Source organism: Streptopelia decaocto, assembly GCF_964273445.1.
Source record: "Streptopelia decaocto genome assembly, chromosome: 7".
NCBI lineage: Eukaryota > Metazoa > Chordata > Aves > Columbiformes > Columbidae > Streptopelia > Streptopelia decaocto.
Genome location: NC_138661.1, coordinates 22,702,771 through 22,721,516, shown reverse-complemented (window position 1 = coordinate 22,721,516; position 18,746 = coordinate 22,702,771). Strand labels below are relative to the sequence as shown.

Sequence of the window (18,746 nt, the reverse complement as noted above, 5' to 3'; positions counted from 1 at the left end):
AAGAATAGGGCTCAAGGTACCCAGGGGGAGAACACTACCCCACTCCATAGCTAGTGTATGATTTCTTTTGATTTTATGTGTGACATCCAGCTGAGCAAACTTTGGTTTGAGTTAGATAAGTGTAATGTACTGTACAGCGCTTAAGGACATACAAACAACATTCACAAACAGAAGGGAAAAGAAGGAAGTTGCTGTCTCTCTCTCCAGTATAAAATAGTGAAACAGGCATTATTTTGTACTCACTTTACCAGTGACATTTTAATTTATGAGCTAAGAATGCACTGATTGCTGGCTGCAAAAATTGATTTGGTGTTCATCTGATTCAACCCATGTCAGACTTGGAAAGTAATTATGATAGTGGAGCTGATAGGCAGGCAATTACATTTTTTGTTCTCTTTCTTTCTCTCCTTTTTTTTTTTTTTTTGTGATGTTTTTTCTTGTCAGAAGGCCCTTAAAGTGTAAGAGTATAATCTTTGGCAGTGTTATTTTGTAGATTATTAAGGTATGGTCTCAGTTAGTGCTAAAACTGCACTGCTTTCCTTAGTTCAGCCTTTGTTAACTTCTTCAGAAATCTCCTGGGCTAACTAGATTAAAGAATCCATGTTTAGGCAAACAATCTTGTTGTGCTGACCATACTTCCTCTGTATCATCAATAACTTTGGCTTAGGTGGTATTTGCTAAAGCTGCCATCTTGCCATCATTCACATTATCCTCTGGTCATGTCATGCTCTCTGCAAGGTACCTGCAGGGGGGCGGGAATAGAGGTTGATGTTTGTTCTTTAGTGTGGAGCGGGTGAGAGACTCTCTCACTGTGGCTGGTTGCAACCAGAGTACTTGTCCTGGAAGAAGGTGCTGTAGGTCCTTGTTATAACACTCCTGATGCAGCAAGATCCAGAAGGAAATCCTCTGCTTTCAGTTATTCAGAAGCATGGATGTCAAGTCTGGATCCTTTTTACAGGGCTAACCCTTTCTGGGGACTGCACACTTCAAGGTGTCTTGTGCGTGCTTTGCTCTTGTGCACATACTGAATGATATGTCTGAAATTTAGGTACAAATAAAAAAAATATTATTATCTGAAAACTGATACTTTGATGCAATTCTATTTCTGAGATAGCTTTTATTTTTTTTTTCCTTTACAGCATAGAACAAAAGCTAATGCTTTAGCATCATAACTTATCATAAAACTGAGCTGTTGTTCCCTTGTCTGCTGTACTAAATATGCTGCTTGTTTGTCTGAACAGCAGTACTTGGAACATGGTCTCTTTCACCCCATTGATACTGCAGTATCTAAATAATGGGAACTTGTTCTGATTAGAAGCTGTGGGTAATGTCATTATTGGTAAAAATCAGGTAATAGTTCTTGTATCTTCTCATATATACTGTATTTTTTCTGATAATGTGGAATTTTAATAAATCTTTCCCCTGCAAATTTACAAGCCGGTGTTTGAGCCAAGATCAGTATCTTCACTGGTATTAAAGAGCCACTCAGCTTTCCTCAGAGCCTAGAAGAAGAAGGGGTGGCAGAGAAAAACAGGAGTAACGTTGAAAGTAGGAGACCAAAGCCTGTGAGCTTCAGTAATACAGCAAGGGAGGGAGAGCCACAGTGGGAGCAGGAAGGTTCTGACAGCTCTGGGCTGAAGGTGGGAACACTGAGTGAGAGATGGAGAAAACGTCTCCCTTTAGCACTTTCTCTTTAGATCCCAGCTAGAAAGCAAGTTATAGTGAGCACAGGGAGAGAGGTAAGTGGAGTCTGTGAAAGGTTTCTTTATTTCATTCTCTCACTCCTGGTCTACTTTTCTCTCTTTTGCTGAAATGGATGAGAAATTGTGTTTGCTTTAAGTCAATGCAAGGCGTGGAATTGTACGGGAATTGAGTGTTTTCATTTATGTCCTTTACATTCATACACTATATGTGATTTAAAGAAACTGTCACTGTAGAACATTATAGGTTATATGCTTTCAGGACAATTATTTCTCTTCCTTCTGCAAAGTTTTGCCTGCTGGTATTCTGTTAGTCAAATTATGGATGGCCTGGTAAGAGTCAATAGCCTCTCTCACAGGTTTCTGAAGACTGCATTTCACACACTCCAGGGTTTGCCTGAGACTATAGTTTGGGGGTTTATTTGCTTGCTTTCTCTTTGTCCTTGTTAACTTTAGACCGGAGCAGTTTCCTTAAAACTATTTTATCACTGATATCCAGTGGACAGTAGAGCCTACTCTAGAGTGAAATGTCATGACCACCCAAAATGATACAAATTATTTGAGGAGAGGGGATTATTATAGGTAGACGTATGCCATAGTTTTTCCCTTTTTAAATCTCTGTTGGGCTACAAAGTACACCTGAGGTTTTCTATAAAGTTCAGGGCTATTCTTGTCTTCTAATTTGATTCAGGCAGCATTTTGACATTATATTTAAACCTAATTCACTTTACAACATACAATATATAAAGAACTTTTACCAGAGAAAAAGAGATAAGGAAACAAGATGGAGCAAATTCTACAGCTTGGCCCCACTCTGGGATGTATAGATATATGTTCCTTATTTCTAATTTAAATATTGAGACTTTTTTCTATTACTGATCTTGTGTGCATCAGTAACATTACTCCTGTCTGGTGTGGCTGATGCCACATTGCAGTGCATTGCTTCTGTGTCCTGACACTGGAAACCTGACAGGCATCCCTTGAGCGTACTCAGGCACCTTCTGCAATGGCAGAAAGTGTTAGGTCATTGAACTTGGAATGACTGAGAAATCCAGTATTCTTCTAAATGCTTTATCACTTCTTCATAGATCCCACTGCCATATACAATTTAACAGAAGGCATTCTGGTGCATCTCAAGGATCAATAAATCCCCCCCTGTTATAGGGCCTTTAATTAAAAAGTATCAGAAACTGAGACCATAACAGAAGTGTGTTATTAGGCAATGTCTTATCTATGGTCTTGACCATACTGAACATTAAAAATGAGTTTTTATGCTGACAACTGGTCAGATTTGGTTACTTTTGGACATCTATTCACATTGAGAAGGCAAAATATTTAGAAATTATTGGGGAAAACAAACCAACCTGAAAATGTCTTGCCACTGTATAAATCCATGTTGTCCTCTGCCTTCTGCACTGCACTGTTTTGGCCATCAGCTCTCAAACACCAATCTAAAAAAGCTAAAGAAGAGATTACTATGGATGATCAAGGATATGCGATGGTTTCCCAATGAGGAGAGGTTAAATAGGTTAGCATTCTTCAGGCTGAAAAATTGGTAACCAAACAGTTATAACAGAGGACACTAAAATCAAAATGGTGCAGAGAAATTGTGACTGGGGAATGACTGTTCACTGGTTGTCATGCAACAAAGATGGAGGAGTGAAATAAAGCAGCAGCAGGCTGAGATCGAACAGGAGGAAGGACTCTTACGCAAAATGTGGAACTCACTGCCATATGACATTGTAAAAATAAGAAATAAAACTGGATTTTAAAAGCTAATATGCCAGTTTGTGGTAGAAAAAGCCATTAAGAACTATGAAATACAAAATCTGTGCAGCATAAAGATGCAGGTATGACCACAACATAAACTGATCCTTGCCACTCCAATTAGCATCTGTGAGAGAACAGTACTTCTGCATGTTTCACTTGTGTTTATCCTTTGTGTGTGATCAAATATAAGTAACTAGCTAATGCCAGAGGCAGGAATCAAGGCTTAGATGGAGTTTCAGCTAGCATGGCTACACTTATGCTCTGTTTGTGTATGTTCTTAATGCACACTCATTATGAGTAAATATTTGCATTTGGAGCAATTCCATCTGTGACTTCATATGGACAGATACCAGACATATCTTTAGGCATTTTAAAGAGGCTGAAAAAGGCAAAAATGAAATATGAGAAACATCACTAAATGAATCAAGAAGTAGGTAGTGAACCTCCAACTCTCTCTGTAGTTCTTTAAAAATTCATGTTGCAGGAATCCCCTTCTAAATAGTAAGGTCTTTGTCTGTAAATTACATCAATATTTCTTTAATGAAATAATTTTTCTTTCTGTCTTCCTCTCTCTCGTTTTGTTTAATTAGGATATAGTCATTTACAGCCAAAACTCTGTTCAGCTGCTATAAAATATTCATTCCCAGTTGCAGCTTGATAATGAAACAGTATCCTGCAGCCTGTTCAAACTGTTGCAAAGCAAGGCAAATCACCAAAGGGAAGGGAATAAATGCATTAAAACAAACAAACAAACAAACAAACAAAAACACAAAAAAACCTGACTCAAACATGCCCAGTTCAAACTGGTTTCAGGCAAACGGAAAGGCTGCCAGCTAAAAAGCACTTTATGTAACACATTGGCAAGGAGGTGGGAAGCCAGTGAGTAGAACTTAATGACTTGACAGCTGTTGAGAGCTCCATGGTGTCAGATTATAGCATTTGTTTCGATCATTTGCACATTGTGGGTAAGTGGGAGACTTAGGTACAAGGGATATCCTGAGACCAGGCAGGCAATTTGTTCTACTACCTGTGAGGTGCTGAGGTTCAAAGCTGCCTGGTATAGAGGTTACAGAGCATTTCTCTGCACCTGGTGGAAAAGCTGTGCTTTGTCTGAAAGCAAGGTTTGCTTTCTGATGGGATGAGTACTGGGGGTCCACCGTGGCAGGGCTGTTTTTCTGATAGTCGTTTGCCTTTGGTGATGAATGGTATTAAATTCTGCTGCAGTTTATTTCTGTAGATGTGCACTGCAGGTTTTCTCCACTGATGAGAAGAATTTGCAGGAAGTTCCTTTACCTCTTATGCAGGAGTCCCAGTTTGCAGAAAAGTTCAGTCATTTCCAGTACCTTATTTCATTTCAGAAACATTAAAGAGAACAGAGGATTTCTTAGGTCCCTCCTATCTCAACTGCACATAACAGTTTGTAATAGTCCATATGGGAGTTCAATTTTGACCTTGTGAGTCTTTATCCCCACAAAGTTTAAAAAATTGTATGCAATCACAGTATCCTCCTTCTGATGCTACACACAACAGTCTCCTCCAGGTATTCTCACCGCAGCTTATAAACATCTGCTTCCAAGAGATACATGTGCATCTTCACTGTCTTCAAAATGAAGCCATGGTGTGCTGACAGGTTAACTACCCTGACAAGGGCCGTTGCAAATCAGTGGCAGGGTTGTCCCAGTGCTTGGCTGTTCTGTATAATTCCACAGTTGTGTAACACAGGATATTAGACCAGTTGAAAAAAATGGTCCTTTCTGACCTTGAGATCTCTGAATCAAAAAAAAATCCCTGGTGGCTGCAGTCTTTTTCTTGCAAATTCCTGACTCGAGTTATTGCAGTTAAATGCCTACTAACAACTGTAGAGACAATTACAGGATTTTTTAAAAACCGCTTTGCCATCCAAAGCATTTCAGAGTAATGCAGCGCTATGCTCCGAAGTGCTGCTAATGTCACTGCAGTATCCCAGAGTGCAAAAATGTACGTGCTTTGCTTATATGTGCTGCTGCCACTCAAAAGCCTGACATGGGTATAACTATGCCAACTTTTGTCAGCTTAGCCTGCAGCCCTCAGAGGTGGTGGTACTCTGCCGGCAAAAACCCTTCTTCTGTCTGCATTGCTGGATCTAAAGGGAGCAGCTCTGCCAACCTGGATGTTACGGCATGGCTGGAGTGCCAGTACACTCTCTAGTGTGAGTAGGGCCAAAGTCTGAAAATTAAGTGGTAAACATGCCAAAAGGCACCACCTTTTAATTTCAATGTGGCTTCTGTGGCTTGTTTCTGGATAGCACAGGTGATACCATAGAAAAAGGAATATTAAGGAAAAGGTAACTTGTTTCCTCCTAGGAGAGACTGGAGATATACCATCATCCCAAAGCTGTTGCTATAGCTGTTATAGCAAGGAAAAATCAAATTGTGTCTTAGAATAAGTGTGACTGGATTCTTTCTCCTTTTTTTTTTTCTTCTTGTTAAAAGGCTGAAACTGATTCAGCAAGAAACATATGTGCACAATTTTTTTTTGTCCATGTAAGGACAGAAGTACTTTGGATATGGGGAAAATTACCTCTTGCTACATTTTGACCCTGTTGTGATCAACCTGTCTAGTCTGATATAATCCTAAGACTGAGGTTATATTTTCTGTATGCTAATAGTTGGTTATCCATAGTTTGGAAGGACTGAGTACTTCTGTATATTACCAAAGGCTTTTAATGGGTATTGCATAAAATCAGGCATAGTTTCTTTTATGATTTCCACTGTTGTCAACACTATAATTAGAGTATATGAAAGACTTTCTCAGAGCACTAACTTGAAATGATAAGTGAATTGCTCAAATTCATTATGCAGAAGCTTCTTTGTTTCATACTCGTTATGAATCTAATTCTATCTTGCAATCTCTACCAGAGGTTGTTTAGGTGAGAAATGTTGCACTACAACAAAGCTGAGTTTAGAGGCAGCTTTACTGGCAGTGGAGGAAGTTTTCTCATGGATTTAGAGTTTCATGTCCTCTTCTTTCGATAATATTCCTTTGGATACTTGTTTCCTAGTGTCTCCCAGCTTTGGCCATGGAAATCTGAAGGGTGCGAGAGAAAAACCTTGTAGTACTTGATACCATGATAGAGAGAATTGCAGAGAAATACACTGGGTGTGGGTTGGATTTTTTTCCGCCCTTTAAACAGGTACAAGTATAAATGATCTCAGCGTGTTCCCAGTGGTGTTTAATGCTGCCTGAATTCCTTTGTCTAGCTCTCTTGCTCGGTAAGTGCATTCCAACTGAGCATCTATTGGGCCATTAAAGCTAACTTTGTTCCTTTTTTTCATTTTACACAACTGCAAAAGATTTATTTGACTTTACTATGGTTAATCAAACTCAATAGAGAACTAAATAAGTAAGCAAGGAAAATGGCCTTCTTACCTATTGTGGAGAGCAAATGCTCTGATTAGGCAAGGGCTGTAGAGAAACCCAGCGGGGATAAGTGTTCACCATGTTTCTTGTGCATGGGAGTCTGCCTACCCAATGGCAGAATTTTCTTGCATGACAACCATTTGCAGCTTGGACCGCTTGATGTGACATTTAAGTGAAGTTCAGTTTAAATTTAATGGGATCCCAGGAGACTTTTGTTATGTTCAGCAACTCAGGAGGTTAAAGTTTACCTGGCTTCATCAACTTGATGAACTGAGTATGTTTTTTAAGCTGATGAGTATATGTTTGACGGACATATTTGGTAGATGTCTTTCCTTGTTTAAGGTAGGATTAGAGAAGAATGGACAAACTTCTATCTCTAAATTTTCCCCCATGTTTCCTGGTGGTGGTGGGATGGCTTTCAGTTGCTTGTTTACTTTTTTGTCACCTGATCTTGCTAACATGGTGTGAAGTCCATTCCCTGTTCTCCCAGTGAAGTTGTTAGTCTATTCACTTTTCAAAAAGAAAGAAAAATATGCTAATGATAGAAAAATGTTATTTTAATAATCAGATATTTCACAGAGGCATTCCTGGATGGAATAATGTCTAGAACTGTTTAACTTCATTTTTATTAGATTTGACCTTGAAAATGTAAATACGTTACTATGTTAATAAGTTAATGGTTACATTAACATGCTGTGTATACATGTATTTCTGTACCAGCTGCTGACAATCACTGTTATCCCGTATTAAGAGAGAAAGGATGGACTTGTGGTTAAGAGGCTGTCACTGTTTCTGGGAAATCTGTGTTCTACCACAGCTGCCTTTGTGACCTTCTTTGTGTTTATGAACTTGCTTATTTTTTATAAATTAAAACTATTTATGGCATTTTCTAGCATGTTGTATATATACTTACATATAGGTATTTAGTGGCTGTTTTCCTTTGTTAGCTGTTCTGTCTATATAACGTTATTCAGAGAACAGATTTAGGTGCTGATATGGGCCTGGGTTTATTCTGTGTTAAGTTTATTCTGCATTTACATGTGTGTGGCAACGCCCTTCCCCTGTGAGGTAACAGGTGAATCCTGTGAGTAACAGTACTTAAATGCCATTTTCTAAGTGTGTGTTAATGTTTGAAGAGAAAGAGGAATATTTGTCTGGAAAAAAGTAGTCTGGTACATTAATGTGAATATTCAAAAATAGTTGTTTATCTTATTGGACTCAGAGGTACTTACAATAATTGCATAAGTTGTTTTAAGGCACATTTATTCAGAGTGATTATGTGTATTGTTACTTTAGGAATAACATGCCCTGTCACATTAGATTTTAAATGCCATTATTTGGACCATAGAACGGTATTTTCCCTTTTATGAGTTTTACTGTTGCATATGCCAAGTGTTTGTGACCTAGTTAAAAATGAGTAGCAGAAATTAAGAGAGAAGCAGGGGAGGAGGCAAAGAACTCTGATCACTGCCCAGGGCTGGCTTACCGATCATGGCCCATTTGGTGCAGGGAGGGATGCTGTGAGCTGATTGTCCCTCTACTGTTGTTTGCTGGGATGGGCTTTTGCAGATTGAGTGCAACCTATTAGGCTGTACTGTCACTTGCCATTGGTGATAAATCTATGACCATGCTCATATTTCCTCTAGGGAAAGATGACTGCTGGGAGAGGGTCTCCCATATCTTACATTTCTCATTAAGCCTCATTTGTAAGACATGATGAGGTCCCAGCACTGGATACTATAGCAATAAGAGTACCACTTTAAAAATAGAAGCAGGACTTGTATGGTTTTATTAATAAGCACAGAAATAGAAATGCCAGTTAAACTGCATATGTGACTGCCTCTTACTACATAGTAACTTTAGATTTGTTTCTTTTAAATCATGTATTAGGGAAGAGTGCAACATGGTGTGCAGATTTTGAGGCTTAAGAGATTGTCATTAAAGCTACTGTGCTGTACTTAGTTATTTATTTCTTGCTCAGAGTGATCCAATCAATAACAGAACAAAATCAAATACAACTCCCTCCCCTCCGAGGAAGAAAAGACAAGCTAAATAAAGATGTCCACGAGAAAATGCCAGCAAACGACATATTGATTTCCAGCAAAGGAGCAAAGTGTAAATGAAAAATATTCTTCTGACACAGTTATTAAGTGCAAGCTAGCACGCAAAGAAAACCCATTTACTTTTACTAGAGGCTGAGTCTACAAAGGGCAGCTGATTCATCTCAGATCATTTGAGTCTCTAACTTTCTGAAACATAGGCTTCCCTTTACTAAATGTAAAGGCTTTTTTTGTACTTAGGCTTTGCTTTGAGAATGTAAAATGTTTACTAAAATCCTGATCATATGTCAAGTAAGCAGAGAAGTTGTTTTCTCCCCATTTTATAGCCGTATAAACAGAAGCATGAGGAAAGAAGGCAATTTTCCTGATGTCAGACAGTGAATTTATGACAATATCAGGAATATAAAATCAAGTGATGTGAGGGCTCTGATTCAATGTCCTTAGCAATTTGGACTGGGGCAATTGAAGAAGTTCCTGCTTCCCAGCAGTCTGCTCTGCCATTTGGCTAGTGAAGTAGAGATCGTGTTGGTTTTCAGCAAGTATAGTTCACAACCCAGCAGATTAAAAAAATTATTTCTGTGGCAGCTTAACTTAATACACCAGAATGTGTGCATGAGGGGCTAGGGTCCACACCAGCAGTACGCTAAATTCTGGCAGTAAGCTGGCTTTTTTCTACATAACTCTGAGAATCTTTGTTCAGCTTTTGCTTCCCTGCATCCTACTACTTGAGGCAGATGCTGAGAAGCAGGGTGAGTTGAAGCCTACACTGCCCAATGCTTTTGACTGGTTGCCAGTTCTTCTGAGGGGGATCGTGGCACAGGAGAGACCACTCTGAAACTATTTTCAGAGCATTTTCTAGAAGAAATGTCTTCCATTTGAAGACTCTTGGACAAGCATTGGGAAATAACACTTTGTAAACTGATGTGATTTTCAGAAAGTCGGTCTCCTGAGCAGTGCCTGAATTTCAGCAGTTTTGTCCTCAGCTCTCACTGATCTCAGGGTGGGAGGTGTTGTGGGTTCAGCTTTAATGGCTTCGTTTTTCGAATTAAGCTATTTAGTTAATTTAGTTAATGATGGGAACACCTAATGTACCTTTCTTATGGAGTTATCACCTGCATCACCATCATTTGCGTAATGGGGGTTATGCTTTAAACAAAGGGCTGATGGTTTCTGTTTCAAGTGACATGTTTTTTTCAGGAAGAAATAAAAATATAATAGGGAAGGGGGACAAACACTTTGAAATTATGAAAAGAATACTCAGTGTGAAAATTCTTCCTGTGTGATTGCTCTGAGAGGCACTATACACAGATAATGACTACATTTTATACACACACAACTTTCATCTTCGAAGTACTACTTTGGAAGCAGGCAAATGCATGTGGAAAGGAGCAGTAGGTTGATAAGAGGGGGGAAAAGGGTCTCCTCTCATGCCAAAGCTGTCTCTTTTGTGTTTAAGCCAAGAAATTATATTTTACAGTCCAGTTCAAAACTCTTGCAAATCTTGAGGGTTACACTGAATAGTTTGGAAAAGACTTGCCAGCTGATCCTTTACCAGATCAAGATGAAAGGAATACTGTTCTATTGGGAAAGAAACAGAAAAGCAAGTGACTCTGTGTGCATACGTAATCAATAAACAACCAATCTAGATTCCTGGAAATGAAATTTTATTTATTTATTTAGCTGCTAAATAGTATGTAATTTCTTTAGGCCAAGAAATAAATTGAAGGGATTTAGAAGGATTTGCTTATCAGCAGAACACCACGTAGTCTTACATTCCTTCTGCTTTTGGGAAGGTACATTGAAGTTGGGTTAAGCTGCTGTGGTTCAATATTTCTCTTTACCATGTCAGGGTGCCTTGAACAACAGATGGATTAATCCTCTCCACTTCTCTTTCTCCCCTCTTTGCCCTCTCTTCTCTCTCTCTCTGCTCACACTACCTCACAACATCATCACCTTTCCCACTGCCAGCAAACAGCAACAAAAGGCAGAAACACGAATTTTCCACATTGTCTTTGAGACAAAACAAGTCCCTGAAATTGGCATCAAACCTGGTCAAGAACAGTCAGACTTTACAGTCTTAATGAACTATTGATTCTGTTGAGACAGGCTTTCAGTTTTCAAGGGACCAATTCAGCTTTCAGGGCTCTTTTTAAACATGACTGCCCATGACTCTGGATTGACACACTATTGGGGGGATTATTTTTTGCTTTCTCTTACTTAACTGGCTGGTTGTTTAATCTCTTGTCTGCTGTAGTAATGGACAAATGGCTGATTTTGTTAGGGAGTAGTGATGATGTCTACTTAATATAATTTGACAGCAAATCAGCTTTTATGTTCAACAAGGAACAAGCAGCCAGGAAATGCACTTTTGTTGGACTACTGTTGAAGGGTACATGCCTGCTGGTTACCTACCAGCTTCCAGCCAGTCAGGGTCCTAGGAACATAAGGATGGCTTTGTTCCCATGGTCTGGACAGGTCTACAGCAATGATACGTTCTTGCTCTGAGTACAACTAGCTGGAAGGTTGTGCTGGATAGCTTTACTGGCTGCTTTGGAATGACAGAGAGAAATGCATAATAATGTGTTTATATTACATAGCAATGGAGAGGATGCAAATACTGAATTGATTTGGAGTGAATTAGATTGGACTGAATACAGATGGGGTGAGTTCTTCCCCACTAGGGTGTATGCATTAATGATATTCATACCTGAAAGGCATGGCCAAGTGATTAATCTCAGTGCTGGTGAGCTCTAGGATTTCCTTGGGGACACTTCTCCATAGTTAATAACACTATTGAAATTTTTCTTGCTAAACATAATCCTAAATTTCGGGAGGCTTAATTTTATCCTCTGTTTTTTTGAAGCACCCTATATAGTTCACCTTCCTTCTGGAACTTTATTACACCCTTGCAATACCTGTAGACATTTGTCGTACCTTTAGTCCTTGTTAAGTCAAGATCTGATGTTTAATTTTGCTAAGCCTGTCTCATTCATACATCTCTTCAGTTCTTTCATCTTTTCAGTGGCTCATCTCTGAATTGCCTCCAATTACTCTAAATCTTTTGGCACTGAGTTGTCCAAAACTAAACATAATGAGCTATGCTTTCTTGCTGCAAATTGTTGTAGCCTGGTTGAAATCAATGCCAATTTAAACCAACAGAGGACTTGGCTCTCTTGTTTTCACTCCTCAAATGAGCTATGTGGAGAAAAAAATCTTAGTTTCATGTTCTTTGATGCATTGCCTCTGCAGTGGCAGACACAACCTCAGCACCAGTGTGTGGTGGTGCAAAACGCTTGCACATCTTTGTGGCTGTGATAAGAACAGACATGTTGTACTATCCAGTGCTAATGAGTTTGAGAGGATTAATACCCATTAGCCACTGATAGTAGATCCAGGACTGTCCTTCAAAATTTATACAGTCCCAAATTGCAGCTTCTTTTATAAGACTTCATTATGATTTTAGCAACATTTCTAATATTTTCCCATTGGTATGCGGTATCTGTATGTAGTACCTTGAATTTGTCCAGGCTGAGTCTCTCAGGTCTGCTATACTGTAATGAACTCCAGGGTATTTTGCAAATAAAGATTAAATAGACAGTGAGAAACAAATGTAAGGTGTAGAAAGGACAGATGAAGGATTCCCATTTAATTGGAATACTGTGAACAGAATACAAGTTCTTTTAAAAGCCCGGTTATCAAAGTACAAAAGGTTGAGTTATTCAAGCTAGAAATGACAATGTGACAGACATTTCCTCTGCTTTCTTCTTTTGACAAGGCAGCAAATGCCTCAAGCCTGCTCTTTGCCAAGAAACATCTTGGTTTCTGGAAAACAGGAGAGCATCACTAAAGTTTTGCCATTCGAGGGGACCATTCATACTGTATGCTTTTATGCATAGAAGACAATATGTTGTCCATATTCTGTAATAAATTTGAGATATTTAGAATATACAGCAGTATGGGAACAGTGGAGGGAGTCAAGTGGTCAGATCTAAGAAAAGTTTGTTGAGTTTCAGCTCTGTACATTTTAGGTGTGAGAGACAAGTGCACTGCTCAAATTACATAACTTGATTTCACCACTATTAGGAAGATGTTTGTGCCTGGCATTTTTTGTAGGTCATATCTCAAGAAGGATTTTAAAATATGGTTTCTTGGGGCAAAGAGATTAACACTTCTCTCGCAACAAAGCATTAAGTGTTGCTTTTCAAATAATGGTATTGAATTGGATGTAATGTGTACAGTGTGCAGAAGAGTTTCAAGCAAAAGGCAAGCAGGAAAAGAAAAGAGAAGCAACAGCCAAGTATGTACTTCTGGAGGAATTTGTCTGCAGGTTTTGAATTTATGGGTCCTTGTCTTTTCTCTCCTACTACAAGTGAGAACTCCATCATTCCTGGGTGTGTTATTTATAATTTCATAAAGCCGTTCTGTGACAGGACTTATTTTACCCAGCATGCTTAATCTTTCTCAAATAATGGTGCACCCAAAGAGCAAGGTGTCAAAAAAAATTTGCAGTTGGGAAAAGGAAGATTCAGCACCTGCCATTTTGTGTAGAACAAAGGAGCAAAGGTTGTGAATCTGACGCATAAATTAGGGCTTTGGGCACTTGGGAGGATTGAATGGGAATGGAGTCATCTTAAGTAGGTCTTTCCATGCCATCCCAAATTTTCATGTGCTTTACATCCCACACCAGTACGTACAGTGTAATGAGCAGAGATGTAGAACCATCACTGTGGTGAGATTGAAGAGGCCCTTAGAGTGAATAATTAGGAGGAGGTGATTACAGAACTAATAACTCATGGGAAGGACCGGGGAGCCAATTCAGTGAAATTGAAAGAATTTGAAGGTAAATATACCCATAAATCCTGCAGGGTGGACTCAGAGTTTAGCACTTTCTCTTACCCCGGTTTTATTCCAAGGCAATTTCATTGAACACTAGAGAGAGGGAGAGAAAAAATAATAATATAAATGCCATAAAAAATCTTTCAGAGGAAGGAATAAAAAGAGTTCCTGCCAGAGAGAGATTTTATTGAAAGTTATTATAATACGTATCTTTAGTTTTATGGCCTTTAATACAGGGCCAAGTAATTTCAAAGCTGGAATGTTTTAAAAATGAAATACATATTTTAAAATAGTATAGTATGAATTATTATTTTAATATAGAATTTAGCTAATATATTGAATAGAAAAATATTTTCTCTCTCATGTTCTTTCCAATGAAAACACAAACATCATTTTCATCATAGCATGTGGAGAAGTTTCATTACTATCATGTTGCCTGTACATAAGAATGTCTAGCATTTACCATCTCCAGATCACTGGACAAACACTAAAGAATTAATCTGTTTACCTCTCGTGGGGCCAAGAGGTGAGTATAATCAGCCTCACTTCAAAAAAAGAGGAAAGGGAATCAGAAGTGGAATAGTTAGTGTTCCTTATTGCCTCACAGTGAGCTGCTGTTTCTGATGAGAAGAAATGGTGTTGATGGAGAGATTTCTGGGGTCGCTGCTCACTGGTCTCTCCTCTCTTGTGGAAGCAGCAAGTTTAATAAGCACCTAGTGAAAATTCTTAGCTCCAGGAGGGTTTTGAAAGGTACAGATTCCAGGTATAAGAAGTTATGGTCTTCTGGAGGTTTCCTTGAGTTTGTTTCTGTGGCCAGGAATTTACTGTTGCTTCTCACTGAAATAGCTTTATTCCTCTGGGATGATTCAGATGTTGGTATCTGAGCAGAAGGTGCATGGAAAACCAATATGTGATGAGACTAGAAAATCAGTTAGTGATGAATTGTGACGGAAAGTACCGAGATTAAAAATACGAGATAGGAAATAGCAAGACAGATTAGCGTACTTATCTTTTCTGTGGTTTCTAAACATCTCATTAATGACCTTGACTTAAGTCTAACACCACTTTTGCAGGTTTTTCTCTTTTTCTAACCCTCATTTTTATACATACAAAATCAGTAACATGGGACAAACAGCAATCACAGAGCAAGAAAAATTGCAATATCAGGGGAAATAGCATGCAGCATAGATGGGGAGAAAAGATTAACTGATACAATCAAGTGTGGAACCAGTCATTAAAAAGTACAGATACAGGTCAGAGTTGGCAGGGTTGGTGAGTATTGCACATCATACATTTGCATTTTGTCTGAGTCTCACTGGCTGTGTCCTCCATTCAGAACCAACACAAGCTGCATGAGGATGCTCTAGAAGGAAATCTAGACTGCATATCTGAGAGTGCAGCACACTAATGTTGCATGTGCTGTCTTTAAGCTGGTTATAAAATGGGAAATTGATCAAGATATACAGGGACCAGGCTTCATGACTTTTCAGCTCCTGCTCAGAACTCATCTTGGCTTCAGAATTCGGTGTCCCTCAACATTCATGATCTGTCCTGCATAAGAGTGGCTGGGAGGCCACAGAGGCGCATCTCACCGCTCACCCTGCTGCTGGCCCTGGCCATACATGGGGCCCCAGGGAGAGAGTCCTAAACAAGACATTGCAAATAGTGATGCTTCTTTGGTCTTCATTGTTTGTGGCACAGGGACTTCCCAAGCTGAGTGTGGGGTATTTAACAGCTCTGGATGGATTTGACCAATCACTTCCAAAATGCATCTAAACCTTTATTATCTACCAGTATCCTGTTGTAAGGCATTCCCCAGCTTAGGAAAAAAAAAAAAAAAAAAAAAAAAAAAGAAAGAAGTGTAAAGAAATATCACCTACTTTTTTTCTGAGCAGGCTAATTTCTGTCTGATTCCAAGTTTCATGAAGCCACAGATATAAGCAAGTGGGTAAGTGGGTAGGTATAGCAGTTGATAAGTAGCAGCCATACATTGTTACCATTTTTCTATTTATTTCCTACTTGAAGCAAATTGTCACTGTTCTTCTATGAGAGCCTATGTGTGAATTGTCCTATCTTCAACTAAGAGTAAAATCCATATGCTCTAAATTCAATCTGGAATTCAAAACCAACTGCCAGGGTCTTAGCACTATCTGAGCAAGGTCTTCTTGTAGTGATGGATAATTTATTCTTTATTCGCAGTGTTATGCTTAACACTCTTATACATGTGCTTTAGACAATTGTAATATAAATCTCCAGTTTTGCCAGCTACATTTCACCTGTTTCGATTTTTTTTTTTTGCAGTATAGTTTTGTTGACTTATTGTGCTAAATTACTTTACAGCAGTGCAATTACAAATTAATATCTTTCTACCCAGGGACAGCTGCATTTCACTGTTAGAGGATATGATCACTGTTTATAGAAGTTATAAAGTGATTTGATGTCCTTCAGGATAAATAATGCCTTATAAAGTGTATGTGACAGGACCAGACTAATTACAGAAAGCAAATTTATGTTTTGTGGATTCCTCCTTTCTTCACCTCCCACTGAACAGGAGAACTTTTAAAGCCATTTTGTTTTAAGAAAGAAGTCACCAGGATTTCAATAATGTTTTTTCACTTTCTGTGACTGAAAGAAGATGCTAAGAAAATGACCTTAGCATGTAAGGCAGGAAATTGCTTTGTACATGTTACCTTCAGTTCCTTTTAATCTTGTCTCCCTGTTGAGGCAAGATTATGAAAGTATTTGAGCATAAAACTACTGCCATATTGCATCCTACAAAATGTTGCCAAATGGAAATGCCAGGGTAAGACTAAGAAATGCAACTGGGATTCCCTTACTTCATGACTGTTTTTTTAGCAATGCTCTATTTTTATAATTTTTATTTACAGCCAACTGATCCTATTTTTCTTTCTTGGCTCACTCTAAGCCTCTGAAATCAAGAGTGAAGGAATGCCAGGTTCAATTTGATCTTTCTGACTGGCTGCTTGGTTCTGGTTTTTTTCTTTAGCTCAAATAGAAACAGAGAAGGGGGAGCACAAGGAACTTCTGGTAGTGGACTGAGGGACTTGCTAGTGTTGGGAACACGGGAAGCTAAAGAAAAGTCTGAGACCTCAGAACGCTTATGCAGAGGCAACAGGGAACATGGAGCATGCTGGAGACAGTCATAGCAGGTGTAGAAATGTAAAGAAAAGCTTATTTAAAACTGGACAGTCTTTGTCAGGAATAAGGATTTGGAAAGCTTCTCATGATGTGAGATTCCCAGGAATATTCACATGGATTACTACAGTACAGCATACTGAAGTACAGCTGTCCTACTCCTCAGGGGCTGAGATTTCAGCAATGCTTCCTGCCCAGTGAGGAGCATTTTAGTTGTTTTGTTTCAGGAGTCATCCTGCTGATCCTGCTGCTCAGCAGAATAGGCGGCTCTCTATGAGGAGACGTTAAGGGAGACAATTTCAGCAGAAACCACAGTTTGAGCTGATGCTGCTGAGCTGGGCTAATTTTGTACTATGTGCAGGAACATTACAACCTGTGTCCAGAGGCTGCCACACACTCTCCCTAATGGTCTACATTACTAATTCAACTAATTGCAGCAATTACAGGCAGGAGATGCTGCTGGGAAGAGATGCCGGTACACTTCTCTCTAACATGCTGCAGTACATGCTGCTCATTAATTAGACCAGCAGGAAAAAAAAAAAAAAAAAAATCACCATCTGAAAATGCAAAGGAATGTGCTGAAACCTGTAAGGGCCATCAACAGTCACAGTTTGGTTAAAGCTTTTCAGAACCAGACCCTCCAGCCTGTCAGCCCAGCCACAGCCACATCCCTGTTCACTTTGCAAGTAAGCAGGTGAGACTGCACCTTGGGCTTACCTGACTTATGCAGCAGTTCTTCATAGTGCAACAAATAGGTTGCACGGGTATTTACTATCTGGGCAAATACAAAGTATTCTCAGCTGAAGGGGTTCATTAACAGAGCAGAAATTGCCTCTGCCTCAGAGTGATGCATCTAGAAACACAGCAAAGGGCACTGCTGGCTGCCCAGGTGGTGCATATTATCCAAGTCTATCTTGGATGCTTTTCTATGCAGAAAGCATGTTCAGTCTCTCAGTAGGTGCCTTCTGGCTGGCCCTGTATGGTATTGGTATATATCAAGGAGCCCAGCATGTTCCAACCAGACACAACTCCTCTGGCTGTCAGAGGACAGGCTACCAGCCAGGCAGGTGTCGTAACTGCTGTGTCCGTGCGATCCCCTGCTGACCTGAGCAGCCCGGCGGGCACATCGCTCCTCTGCACACCTGAAACTCCCAACAGCAGGGGACAAGTGCTGTTCCTCCCACAGGGAATCCAGCTCCATGGAGGGACCATTTACACAGGCATATCTAGAATGCTTGGTACAAGTTAAATATTTTAAAGGTTACAATTCTGAAACATTTTCTTTCTAGGATACTTGGCTGCCTCTGTAACAGCTTCTTGACTTGCAAGTACCTTATATTTTTTTTTCTCTGTTCTTTTTTCTTCATTCCTTTCTTTCACATGCCAGACAACAGATGACATCGTTTCATCAGCTGAATGTTCCAGTGATGATGAAGATTTCATTGACTGTGAACCTAGTACAGGTAAGTCAGGTCAGTCTTATTTTGCTTGTGTTCTGATTTCATTTGCAAAAAACAATGCATACATATATTTATATGTGTGTCAATGTATACATATATGATTATATATGTATATATGTGTGTATATGTGTGTATATATATACGCTTATGTATATATACACTGTATATAAAATAAAAATTCTACAGCCAAGCATCAGATCCCATGGACTTGGCAACAGCAAAATACAGATATGTAGTCACTATTTGGTTAATATAAAATTGTTTACATGGAAAGCCAAGCTTCCTGAAAGTGATCACAGATAATTAATAGTTTACATGTTTGTAGCAGTTACTTCACTGACACAGTGGGAAAGCAAAAATATCAA

The 18,746-nt window shown here is 39.2% G+C and overlaps 1 protein-coding gene across 5 annotated transcripts in view; it reads left to right on the top strand.

Annotated features, from left to right (window-relative positions):
• The window catches only part of NRXN3 (neurexin 3), a gene marked incomplete at its 5' end in the record, with an annotated part of 972,314 nt that overhangs the window by 913,996 nt on the left and 39,572 nt on the right, over positions 1 to 18,746 (top strand). For 3 of the 5 annotated variants that reach the window (XM_082057637.1, XM_082057640.1, XM_082057639.1), the window contains one exon: positions 18,309 to 18,393. In XM_082057637.1, coding sequence (XP_081913763.1) covers positions 18,309 to 18,393 — 85 coding nt within the window. The remainder of the gene's footprint in view (positions 1 to 18,308; positions 18,394 to 18,746) is intronic. The other 2 variants (XM_082057638.1, XM_082057641.1) reach the window with 1 other exon arrangement.